Below are 13260 nucleotides of genomic sequence, written 5' to 3'. Positions count from 1 at the left end.
CTTACCTTCTCCATTTAACCTTAACCCGTATCTGCTCCAAGTTTAGTGTTTATTATTGCTACGGCACTTACCTATATTAGCGCATGTAAAAATAAGCTTTCTTATGATCCCATAACTACTATTAATTGTACACCCCGGTGGCCACGGACACCCATTACAAGTAGACAACAAGTGTCAGATATTTTCTAAAACTTTAATCGAAACCTACAGCTTATTGGTCAAATCTAAAATAAACGATATTATTTTACCACAATTTAGTATCGCTCAAGCGTTTGGTTGGTTCTTTATAGTTAAGAAGTATGGAGTCTTCTGGTGTCATACACGAAACAAAAAAGAATTTATTTGTATATTTGTAACACGAGGGCACATTATTTTTTCGGTGTGTTTATTTAGAAAAGCTTACGGCGCCCCTGGAGATAGCTCATGGCGCCCAATGGCACCGCGGCGCACGCTTTGGATTACACTGATATAAATACTTACCATTGCCTCATAGAACTTTCTTAGTAATGTGGAAGTTAATTTTTCTATTTCTGTGATTTTTATTTGCTTGATAGGAGTGAGATCCGAAATGATGGAAGTGAGTGCCGCACGCATATTTGAATAAATCACTAAAATTGAATAGAATTGTTGTTAGCCATTTTCCCAACCATTCTTTTATGCTCTTGAAAATCACACAGTGAACGAACATGTACTTTTTGCCAGACGCGGGATCGAACCCGCACCCACGCAGTAACAAGCTCTCAAGCAACTACGCCATAGTGGGGAAATTTGTAATTAGTGTTATAGAATAATATCTGCGTTTAATATTTTTTCGTGACGTATTGAGTAGCCATTCGCGACAGCGGTTGAGGAGTCCTGCGTTATTGTAGCGATTCCGCTGTGGTAGGTTATCTTGGGTCTTAGCTTGTTTTTAATGTTTTCCAACGACATTTTTTACAAAATTTTGCTTGCACTGGGTGGACTATAATATGTACTTACAAGAGCTCAAAGTTTATGATTACTTGTCGAGCGTAGGTACTTCAGTAGATTAATTCTACAAGCGTGAGAATCATGTGCATGTAGGTATGTACTTGAAACTTTTCGATTTCGCGAATCTCGTTATAAACTAAAATTCTCTTTGTTTTATTTTAATGTTACTTATTAACATATTATTATCTACAATTTACTCGGTACTCTTACTTTATCAGTAGATACTTTCTCGGTGAGATGGGAAAATACCTATACTTATTATATATTTTTTTCAAGCCCACTATAGTCATACGAATAGTTTTACTATACCATAATTTACGATCGTAGTGCTAGTAAAGTTAGTGCAATATGGTAAACTGTTCGTAGAAAATGACAATTGCTTCGTATTGAAATAGGTAACGCGTTAATTGATGTGTACGAAATAATATACAATCGAAAATCTTAATTTGCTGCGAATAGGTTACGGCATATCGGTTTTCGACTCCCACCCCCCTCTCCTTTATTTTAATGTTATCATTATATCATTGATAACATTAAAATAAAGGGGGAGGTGGTCATATATTATCTACATATAAAAATATATTTTTACATTATGAGAAGTACTACGACAAGAAATTTCATTACGGGTACGACACTGTTTAATTACAATTATAAAATTACAAATTATTTCCATTTTTGAAACGACTTAACTCACATCGAAGAGATCCCCTGTCCCCAGTTTGGAAAACATTAAGTTAATTTATAATATAAATATAGCATGGACATTTATTTGTGAAATAATATACATATTATGTCAATACGTGAGATATCATTTATTTTAAAGTGTATGCTACTAAGGCTTATGGTTACTTTTCTTTTATAAACAGTCCTGAATGCTATTTTCCCTCCATTTGGTTGTATATAGAATTTGTGTTCGTATGAAACTAATTGTTTCGATTGATAATGCTAATCGCCCCAATGTGCCGATAAAGGTTTTCGAGACACTCGAACAGTGGCGCACCCAGGGTGGGGTGGCAAGGGGCCCTGGCACCCCCCAAACATTTGCAAGCCAATAAACTATACTAACTAACTAACTAAAATGATGAACGATGATGAAAAATAAAACTCCAGCACCCTTTTTAGAACAATTTCATAGATTTTAATGTCTAACACAAAAAATTCTTGGTGTCCACCCGAATTCCGGAGTGGTGTAGGTCATGGCTGGGGAGAGCTGACGGCTCGGGCTATGGGGGGCCCGGCGTGTCGGGTTGACCAGATAAGTGAGATATACACACATATCATAAATTAGCTTTAATAGTAAAAAAAAGTCGCCTGCGGTGCTATACTTCATGGCCATGAACATTTAAAATTATATAATTGTGCAATATATGTTCTGATTATTATGTGTCGATACTCGACAGCTCATTATTAAAGTAGCTGTATTAAAAATCGCTAATAATTCACTATATAAGTATCTGCCCTTAATTTTAACTAAAACACAATTCGAAAAACGTTAATGTAGTGTTTCACACTCCCTTTAATCTTAGCGGTAGGTAGGGGGCCCGCCAAATATCCTAGCTTGAGGGCCCGTTTCAGGATATAGGGGCCATGGTGTAGGTACACCGAGTGCAATAGACAAAATACTGATAAACGAGAAATTAGGCTGTGTTGTGTTGAGTAGGTTTGTGTACCTATAAGTTAAATGCAATAAGACTTTTTTTTGTCCATTTTCAATTAATATTTTGGAACCTCAATATTAAAAAAACGAAAAATCGACGATAAACATGCGGCGACAAGAACGGACTACACCCACTACAGTCGGTGGTGGTGTAAATCAAAAGAACATTTTTTTCAGTGGAATTCGGCATAAATATTGTAACTCTAGAGTCTAGACCAGTAGTTCTCACGTGAAATTTAACAGTAGCCGCACAGTTGACATTAACAGTTCTATGGAAACGTCTGGTGGCCGCACCAAATTTCACTTTTGTTGTGATTGAAAAAATTAAAGCTAAATTATATTTACTAAAAAAATGGATCCATTTAATAAAAGACATTTGAACGTTTTAGCACCTAAATATGTATTTATTTAAAAATAATGTAAATGGAAATTCCTCAATACTCCTTTTTTCTAATGCGAGCCGCATGGCTGCTTCTAAGTTTACATCTGTCAACTGGCTCTTTCACAGTATACATACGCATGCGGCCACCAGGGTCGCACATGAGAACCACTGCTCTAGACCAAGCGGGAAGCACAGCCGATATTATTTGAGTATGTTTTAGCATACTAGGCGCACATGTCCAGCATGGTCGCTGTTGGTTACTTCCAATCCGCCAGTCGCTGACGCTCAACGGTTACCTCCACTATGCCTCCAATTAAAAACTAGGAGAAACTGTACAAATATTCCGCCGTTGTATTAATTGTGAAAATATGTAAAAATAATTATATGAAGAAGAAAAAGAGCCTATGGGACTAATTTACATTCTCCTCCTTGGGCTCCCCCCAATATTAAATCCTGAGTACGCCACTGCACTCGAATGCCCCATATTTACGTAATCATTGGTAATAATCTATATCTATGATATGACAATAATATGAGAATATTATTTCAAATCGTGTGCATGCTATACATTTACAGAGTCGTGCTCCAGCTGTAATTGTCGACTTAAGAGGACGTTCTACAGAATTGGCCTTGAGAATTGAAAATATGATTTTTTAACATGTGGTCCATAATATCTGGTCTACTAGTTAATATAAAAAGGTCGTGTCAAAGTTGTTTGTGTTAATAAATTTGCTCTGTGACTGATCCGACTCATATTTCACATTCATTTCATCAGGGCTGTCGAAGACATAAATCATAATATATATTTATAATTTTAAATTTTTATTTATAATATATATTATTTAAGTTTTGTGCATCTAATGCCGGGTCCACACTGGCAACAAGTTAATTTGCTGGCAACCTCGTTAGATTTTACGATAATTATTGTAAAATTTCTTAAGCAATTATGGTAAGTATCGTAAAATTTAATGAGGTTGCCAGCAACTTGTTGCCAGTGTGGAAATGGCTTAATATCCACTGTGGTTCACGTAGTGGCATGGACCTGGGGTTAGCTAATTCAGGAAGTCAACACCCATGATAGAATTTTTTCCAGTTTTGGTTGCATTATATTCCAAAACTCTTCTGTAAAAATCGTTTCCGAGTTTATAAATGGAAATTTCTCGGTGTACATAGTAAACAAACCTACGAATAAAAAAAGACAAAAAGGAACATACTGATTCATCGCAGTAAAATCTGGTAATCAAATTCGCCATTTTGAAAAGCGACGATTTTGCGTAAACAAATATCACGTGGTCTGTACGTGTGCGGCAAACTTCGAATGTGTTTGTAATTTTGTGCAAAGTGCGAATGTAATGTTTTCAAATAATTGATATGGATTAATTATACCATCGTATTATTTTCTCGAAATCATAAACATACTATAATAGTATTTGAGTATCAACCTATGTTCAATTTGAATTGGGTTATAATAAAAATATACCCGTATATATATATCAATAGTATGTTTGCTACAAAATCCACCCAAGTTATCAGTACGTACTTGCACAGGTTTGATTAAAAACCATGATGAAATTAACATTTAAAAAATATGAATGCTTAATATTATTTTGACAGCCCTGTTTTCTGATCGGCTTCATCTCGCAGGTGTTCATAAAATAATAATAATTCTCCGCGCGGCAGAAATTATCAGTAATAATAATAATATTTCTTGAAATAAAATCTCCGATGATTAGTGATTTTTGCGAAAAGATCGATTTAAATTGACGTAGTTACGACGCCGAGGTCCTTTTTATACTAAATTATATTTGAACGGCGGGCTCTTCAGCGGGCCCTTAAACTGTTATGGGAACTTTAAAATCTTGATTTTCTTCTTCATAAAACAAAAAAGTGTATTTATTGTGGCATATTTTTAAATAAATTACTGTGTACAAAAAGGATAAAAAAGGTCTAATTGAAGATTCTAATACAATGCATTTGGAATCAAGTAAGACTTGTTAACTGTGTTATTCAACGACACTTGACGGCTCGCGGTTAACGTTTATGGGCGACCGTGATAAAAATATCACGCCTGACAGTTGACCTTCCGGGTTAATTAACTGCCTGAATACGACATATCATATTTCTTTTTTATTGATTTTTTAAGTTATACTTCTTTTGGCGCGTTTGGGAAAACAGATCAGAGTATTTTTGGCGTGTGACAAAATTGCACTCGCCGATGTAACGCATTTGGCGTGGGACGGAAGTTGCGCGTGTCGATGCAACACAATTTATTATTATGATAGTAAAATCAGTTATTAAACGAATTAGTAAATATTACTTACTTATGTATTTATGTACCAATCTACCTAAATGGTTAATACATAATTGAACAGCCATGTGCTTATAGAATATAGAACAGTAGATCATACGGCGATTGCCCAAACCTGTATAATTTATTATTGGCATAAGTAGGTACTTATAACTTTTATGATTTCTGAATATACCTAGGTATAGCATGAAGTATTAAGTAGATGTACCTAGGTACCTACTTATTATGTAATTGCGCATAATGTGACACTCTCCCAAAGTAATACCAATCAATACCATACGGATTTAGGTAGGTACCTATGCTTATTTAAATTGTTACTTATTTATAGGTAAGTATCTATGTAATTTATAAATTTACCAGTTAGATAGTATAATAATATAAAATTTTTATAAAATTTACTTTTTTATAATATATTTTTTTTTGTTTTCTTATTTTTGTTTTGTTACGTCAAATAAGTATAACTTCTAACGCGCGTACATAAGTACACACATCGATTTTTTTAAATTAAGTGATATGTTAGAATAGTCCTGCAGGTTCCACAATTGCCAAAATAATAATCATAGGACGAAAACCTCAAAATCGTGTTTGCGATAATATCGAATGAATTGTAAATAAACACGTTTTATTGTTAGCAGAAATGCCATTAATCATAATACTGAAAAATTGGCTCCCACTGAAAATATCACATATTGACATCTCCCAAGTCTGGCCACCCTGCACAATAACATTAACTAAATGGCCATGACGTTGAATTAAGTGGAATCTCTATAAGTCTATAGCAAAAAACTAACATAAAAATTATAAAATCAAATGGCCATGTCTTCTGGTATAAATATATCTAGTTGTTGATGTAAGTAAGATGTTGATTCCCAAACGTATGCACAACATACAATTCTTGCTGCACTGTAAATAAAATTCATCTATACATACTTGCTATTTATCACATACAAGTGATCTAATATGACAAGTGTTCTCACTTCTCACGTAGTACATAAACTTTATCAAATACATTATTACATTTGAATTTATATAATACCGAGGCTATTACGTGAACATGTCGTAAGGGGGACAGTTTGGTGGAAACGAGTCATTTATGGGGTTCGATTGTTTATAATGTCATCAGCAGCGTCCCACAAGTACGTCAGCAGGATAAATATCGTGACGATGTTGCAATTATTTTTTTGGTTAGCGTTTTATTTAGCAGTTTAAAAAAAAAACGCGTGAAATTTCACATGGAATATGGACGTATTTTTGGTTAGATCTTGACCATATTGTATGTGGGCTTATTGGCTGTTCTTATTAGACGCTGCATTTACCGAAAACAAAAAAAAAACTCTTACCTTCCCCTACGGCAGGGATGGCAAATAGGATTTCATCGGCGTGCCAAAATTAGCCGTTTTCTTGTAATTCGTGGCGCGAGCCATTACTTTGTAGGTGTACATGATATTATAATCTAAATCATATTAATTCTTGAATACACAAAAAAACAATTAGGTACATTGGTAACTATATTGCTTATTGAATATATAAGAAAAATGATACGCATAAAATGAAAGAAAATGAGGAAATATAAAAACATTTAATAACAAACTAATTTTTGTTTGAGGTTTTTTGTTTCATGTTTATCAGGGTGATGTGTCGTTGATTGCAAATGAATACATGCTGCCGAATCTTCCTTGGTAAACCTACTTCTAGCGTTTAAACTTTAAATGTACATGATTCAATATACCGAACAGTACCGAAAAATATTATCACATGAGTACGTGGAAGAAAAAATGGCCAACAACGATTGCTAGTTTTTTAACAGATATAAGTATCAGACATGCTTTTCCATGTTTTTAATATTATGTTTTCAATTCGGCATTCCGATTCATCAATTTGAGACAGCCGATGACATTCCAATTCTTCAATAATTCAGATATTTACAAATTTTTCAGCCCAAATAGGATTAGATTGCAAATCAATAATTGCTTTGATTTTATATTTTCCCACTATAAACGTTTATAGTTATTAAAAAAATATAAGGAATTATTTTTTTGGCGTGCTGTCGAAAACTTTCGGCGTGCCAAGTTGGGCACGCGTACCACGTATTTACCACCGCTGCTCTACGGCCTACATATTTAAAATTGCACTTCTGTACAATCACTTATGCCCTTTCGGCGTAGTATTCTCGATGTAATAACAAATTATTGATGACATAATGAGTTGTGGGAGAAAACATAATATACATATAATATGGGAAAGGGCCAGCTGGTAATAATTCCAATTTTCTATTGAATAGAGGAGTGGGATTATTTAATGGGAAAATCGTGAAGTGAGCAACTACAGTGACAACTAAACTGTTTTTTCATTCTAATCTAAACCAACTTTATATTGTTTTTGACAATATATATATACAAATTGACAGATTTTCAATCTATGGCCAATAATCGACCTGTTGGTCTACTAATTATACTTTAACAGCTATCAGACACGTCTCGTGAAATTATAGAAAGCTTACTTAGACGGAAATAATTACATAGGTTTAGATAATACTAATATTATAGTTGGGATGAAATTGTCATACATTCCAACAGTATAATTATTAAATAATGAAACAACATAATACAAATAACTTCCATACTTCCATTTAGATCCATCCACAAAAAAAACAGTATATAAACATCAGTGGCCTGATGCTGAGTACCTCCGCTACACAGAAGTACATTGGAACATGTATATGTCAGAGAGCCATTGAAGACACATATCCACATTCCAAAGTACTTCCATGTAGCGGAGGTAGGTACTCAGCATTTACCCACTAACCAAATATTTTTTCCAAAATTGATTTTTTTACCCAGTCTCTCAAAAGGTTACTGACCACTAATGTAGATAGTGTTTGTTACTTTTTAAAATTAAATAAAACCCTAAATCCAAGTCATTTTAGATCATCATCATCATCAGCCGGGGTCAATCCACTGCTGGATGAAATTAGATAACAGTCAAAAAAGTTTGTGCGTTTTTATTTATAAAAATACTTCTACATTAGCAAGACATTTTCATCTACAGCAGTAAACATAATTGTTTAGTCTAAGCAGGTCTTGATGAATTAAAATACATTTTAATAATTAAATACAATTAATATAAATTACTTAAGAAATACTAAAATACTAATAATAAAATACAAAAAAGTTGCATTTGCCGGGAATCGAACGCGGGACGCCCGCGTGGTAGGCGAGCATTCTACCACTGAACAATTTATGGATATCCGTGTTTGTTATATTTTATAATACAAAGGAGAGAAAATTGTTCACCACAGGAACTCGCAATTTTATTTTTCATATTAAAATACGTATTCACTTATTAAGGGCGGACGTGTTCAGCGTGGGTCAAAATGGAGCTTTTTTCTATTTTCTAAGCATGATCCTGGACATACCTTAAACGTTGTAGATAATCTATTTATATAATTTTGAAGCCTTATTATCCGTTATATTTATTTTAAACATTTGATGACTGCATAAAGTATTTTTATTACGTAAAATAGTATTCTTTTAAACCTCTCGCTCTAATGTTTTAGAATATAGTCATATTTCAGTACATAAATGTGCAGTGGTGTTAAGATTTTTTACATTTATTTATTTTTAAACCCATTTATAAAACTATTAGTATAAATTATGTTGACATTATTATAGTGAAATATTTACGATAAAAATTATATTGTTAATTATGCTTTATAATAATTATTGACCTAAGAATAAGGTAGTGTTTTTTTGAAATATAGGAATGTCCAGGATCATGCTTTCAAAATGCAATAAAAGTTCCATTTTGACCTACGCTGAGCATGTCCCTCCTTAAGAATTATAAAAATCTTAATTTTTATGGTTTCAAAAACATAATTGTTTACCGAAATAATCTCTTTTTGACAATTGATTTCTTGCACTAAAACCTTGTTTAGAAACTCTTGCTTGTCATTTATGCATAACGAATATGTTAACAGATAGCGCCAGACTTCTCAAGTGCCCGATGAGGGAAATTCTCCTGTAATGGTAGAAATGTTTACTAAGTCATACTATTCTGTGGATGAGAATTTATCCACACAAGATTGAAGTGCCTACTTAATATAATGTCTCACTAGTAGAGGTTTTAATAATATTGTAGGTATATCAAACGTCGCTAAGTTGTGAACTACCATAATATGCATTGACAATATACTACAATACCTGTTGACAGCTGTTATTTTCAACAACTATGCATACAAATATTGCGGGGTTGCTGTCAAAAGTTTATTAATTTATGTTATTAACGTTAGTAATGGTATATTTAAAAAACATCACACTAGGAAGCAGTATTAAAATCAAATATGTAACTAATAACAATATATTATTAATTCTTTTATTTTTATTTTTCAGGCTAACGAGAGATCAAAGTAAGGCTGAGAGAATGATGGTAAACTCTTCGGAAAATGTGGAAACAGCAAAGGAAGTCTATACATCCAACATGTCCAATACAGTGGAGGAGAGAGCAGGTCTCGAAAGGAGCGGGGGAGGGCGAATACAGCGTCCTAGACGTTTTGTTCCTCGCCGTAACAGCTCCGCAGAAACATCCACCAAAGCATCCATCTTCCCCATTGTGCAGTGTAAGCTACCCCTTGATAGGATTTCAGATATCCTATCAAAAATCAGAAGAACCAAAATGATCAATCTAACTAGTAAAAATAAATGTACACCTGATACTAATTCCAGTGCAAGTGATAATCCTAGTGTTCCATGTGTCAAAATGGATAATCCATTAATATCTCTCAAACCAGAGAATGCTGCTGATAGTAGTGATCTTGCCCCGAGAATAGAACGACCTTCGAACTTGCCTGCTAGAACGATGTGTTTATTTTGTGATCGAACTTTTGTTAATGGGGTCCTTCTTCAAAAACATACAGAACGAATTCACCACATCTCAACCAATAGAAGATCAAGTATGAGGAATGCAGAGATGATCTTTCCGCCGAATTTCCATCCCGGGTGTAACATGTGCAATAAAAATAATGGTGTACAGACTGCCACAAACTTACCAGTTTTATTCAATCACTTGATGGATGAACATTCAGTTAAATACTTTGCTTGTAGATTATGTCAAGAACGGTTTTCCACCTTAAAATTTTTATTAAGTCATAACAGAAATGTTCATGGACATGAACCTGAACATGAAAAAAACCTAGATGAAGATCACGATCAGGTTACTAGCAAATGTTTAAGAAAGGGAATTAGTGCAAAAGAAGATACATACTTACTTGAAAATTTATTAGTCAATAAATGTGTACCTCAGTCAACTTCTTCAAGCCCAATAAGTAGTGAAATTCCGCAAAGTTTACAAAATACTCAAAGTGAATGTAGTGACAATGATCTTTTATCCGATATCTCTAAAAAAATATTACCAACGACTAAGATGAAAGATGATTTTGCAAGCGGTGTTAGCTTATCGGAATGTATACATAGTAAAAAAAAATTAAAGGGTAAATCATTGGAAAGAAAAGCCACACGAAATTCGAAAAATCAATCTATAATCTCACGGAATTCAAAAACATCTTTCATAACACCACGAAATTCGAAGTATCCATGCATAGAATTACGAAATTCTAAAGTTGCATGCTTGGAACCAAATACAGATTTAATTCATTTATACGCTAAATCATTTGAAACAAAAACCGCTCAGAAGAAAAAAACCGGGTCCGACTTAAAATCTGAAAAATCGACTAAAGATGCTTCTGTAGTAGATGATGATTTTATTGATTTTGAAGATAACATTGTGGCTAACTTAATAATACCCAGTGAGAGAGTGCAGATTAGTAAAAAAAATGGATTGGATCAGAGTGCTGTCATAATATTGGATGATATAAATCTTGATAAAAGCCTTTTTAAATTCAAAGACTCTATTAATCCTGTATCTCGCGCTCCTCTAAAACCTGATGCAAACGATAACCAAATATTATCACGACTGGGCTTAACACAAAATAGATCTCCTAGAGCCCGCAGTCTCCGACGGTCACAAAAGACTCCCATTACTGAAAATCGTGCATCTTCAGAGACATGCCGCAAAGATAAATCAAAAATAAAAAATGATTCCTCTGATTTTGTTATCAACAAAAGTAGAAATGACCCTAATAGCAAATTTGATCCCGATTTTTATTCTACTGTTGGCAGCAATGTTCGGGAAAATCTGATGAAATTTTTAGATGGCAAATTAGGAATGCAGAATATAGCCTGTGATATTCCCGAACTGATTGATCCTAAAATTAGAAGTACTCATGCCATTATTCCTTCAATTCCCATACAGCCTGCAGAAATTCATGGAAGTGATGTGTCATTGAATGCTATCACAGTTTTCCCAACACTTCTCACTTCAGATCAATATGGATCTGACAAAGTACCACATTATTCATATGGAGCCAAAGTGCAAACATTCAAAAAAATTGTTACAAAAAACTCTTGGAAATGGAAATGGGATCCAATAAAGAAATATAAATACTGCAATGAAGATGGCAAGATTGTCAGAAAAATACGCCAACTACAGCAGATTAGCCCGAGAGACTTATCTAAGCTTGATATATGGACACAATTATCAATGAGAGAAAAGTATGATACATACATTGTTAATAAAGAATCCGATCTGACAGATAATGAAGAGGAAAAGTCTAGATGTGAAAGACAAAGACAAATTAATGAACTTAACACCATTCTAGATAAGAGGGTGTTCCCTGAAATCGAAGAGGAATGCTTGCGATATAAAAGTCCTACAAATTCTTCTCTGCCTATTCCGGTTGAACCTAACATTATTGATGTCACCCCACCCACACACACTTCTATAACGGAAAGTATAATATCCGAATGTAGAGTATTGCCAAATAAGTCTGATAATGATGAAAGTGTCCTAAGCTGTTTGGGGTTAATGCCTCGTTCCAACATCGCAAGTGAAGGACAATCGGCTGAAGTATTGCCTGTACTAAGCGGGGAATGGGCGAGACCGCGGTGCTATGTGTGTTGTATATGTGGCCGTAGAACAGACTGCTTACGATTGCTAGAAGCACATCAGGCCGCTAGACATCCTCATGTGCATGCCACTCACTATGAATTGGTTGGTCAGGAACTCCTTCAAAAAGAACTATACAAACATCTGTATATGCCAGGCATTAAAAGAGATCATCAAGCTATAGAAAAAAATAAATTGAGAAAAGAATCAATAGCTAGACAAATCAAAAAGATTCCACGAAGAATTATAAATAGGTCCACTAGAATTCTTCGCACAACGACTAGAAAAATTAAATCTTCTGAAAGAGAATGCACTAAATGTAAAAAATTGCTGACACCCGGTGAGCTTTATAGACACGTGTTAGAATGTGCAGGTGACTATGGTTGGATAATGGCAAAAAAGAAATGCAAATATAAGCCATTTGGAACTCGCAAGAGACGGTTAAAAGGTCTTTATAAAAGGGAGAGACCTCAAGAAGACGACACTGGTGAACTCAAGGATAGAACGGCCAGGCCAAAACTACCTTCTAGACCTCGGATTAAACCTAGCGATGGTAAGATATTTTCTTTTTGTATTCCATAAGGAGGTTTTATGTGAGCAATAATATTGATAAATGAATGATGTTCAATATTATCAGTCATGACAAAACATAAGTATATTACTGTTTTGTCTAATATATCGATATTCCAGTCATGAGAAATTCATGTACATGAACTAGATCTGGCCCTTGGCCGGTTCATGTGACCCCTTGTATATTTGCAACAATGGCATTATATTAAATTACATTAATTTTATTCCTTCCTACCTACCTTCCTCATTTTTGTGGCCTGCAGCTGTTTTGAGGTTTTCATATAGGGATTTTAAGGCAAAAAAAGGTTGCCCATGTCTACTGTAGCCATTGATTATTTAATTTTCCGAATTATTGAATCATTTTTTTGGTAATTG

At 34.1% G+C, this 13260-nt stretch overlaps 1 protein-coding gene across 3 annotated transcripts in view; it reads left to right on the top strand.

The window, feature by feature from the left end:
* Positions 1 to 13260, top strand: part of LOC147079751 (uncharacterized) — a 134155-nt gene that overhangs the window by 100550 nt on the left and 20345 nt on the right. For all 3 annotated transcript variants that reach the window (XM_085943933.1, XM_085943941.1, XM_085943948.1), the window contains one exon: positions 9705 to 12868. In XM_085943933.1, coding sequence (XP_085800059.1) covers positions 9705 to 12868 — 3164 coding nt within the window. The remainder of the gene's footprint in view (positions 1 to 9704; positions 12869 to 13260) is intronic.

The sequence above is a fragment of the Rhyacophila brunnea genome, unplaced genomic scaffold, assembly GCF_057557595.1.
Source record: "Rhyacophila brunnea isolate RB1 unplaced genomic scaffold, BYU_Rbru_1.0 scaffold_1, whole genome shotgun sequence".
NCBI lineage: Eukaryota > Metazoa > Arthropoda > Insecta > Trichoptera > Rhyacophilidae > Rhyacophila > Rhyacophila brunnea.
The sequence above is the reverse complement of the archived record's forward strand: the minus strand, read 5'-3'. Positions and strand labels throughout refer to the sequence as shown.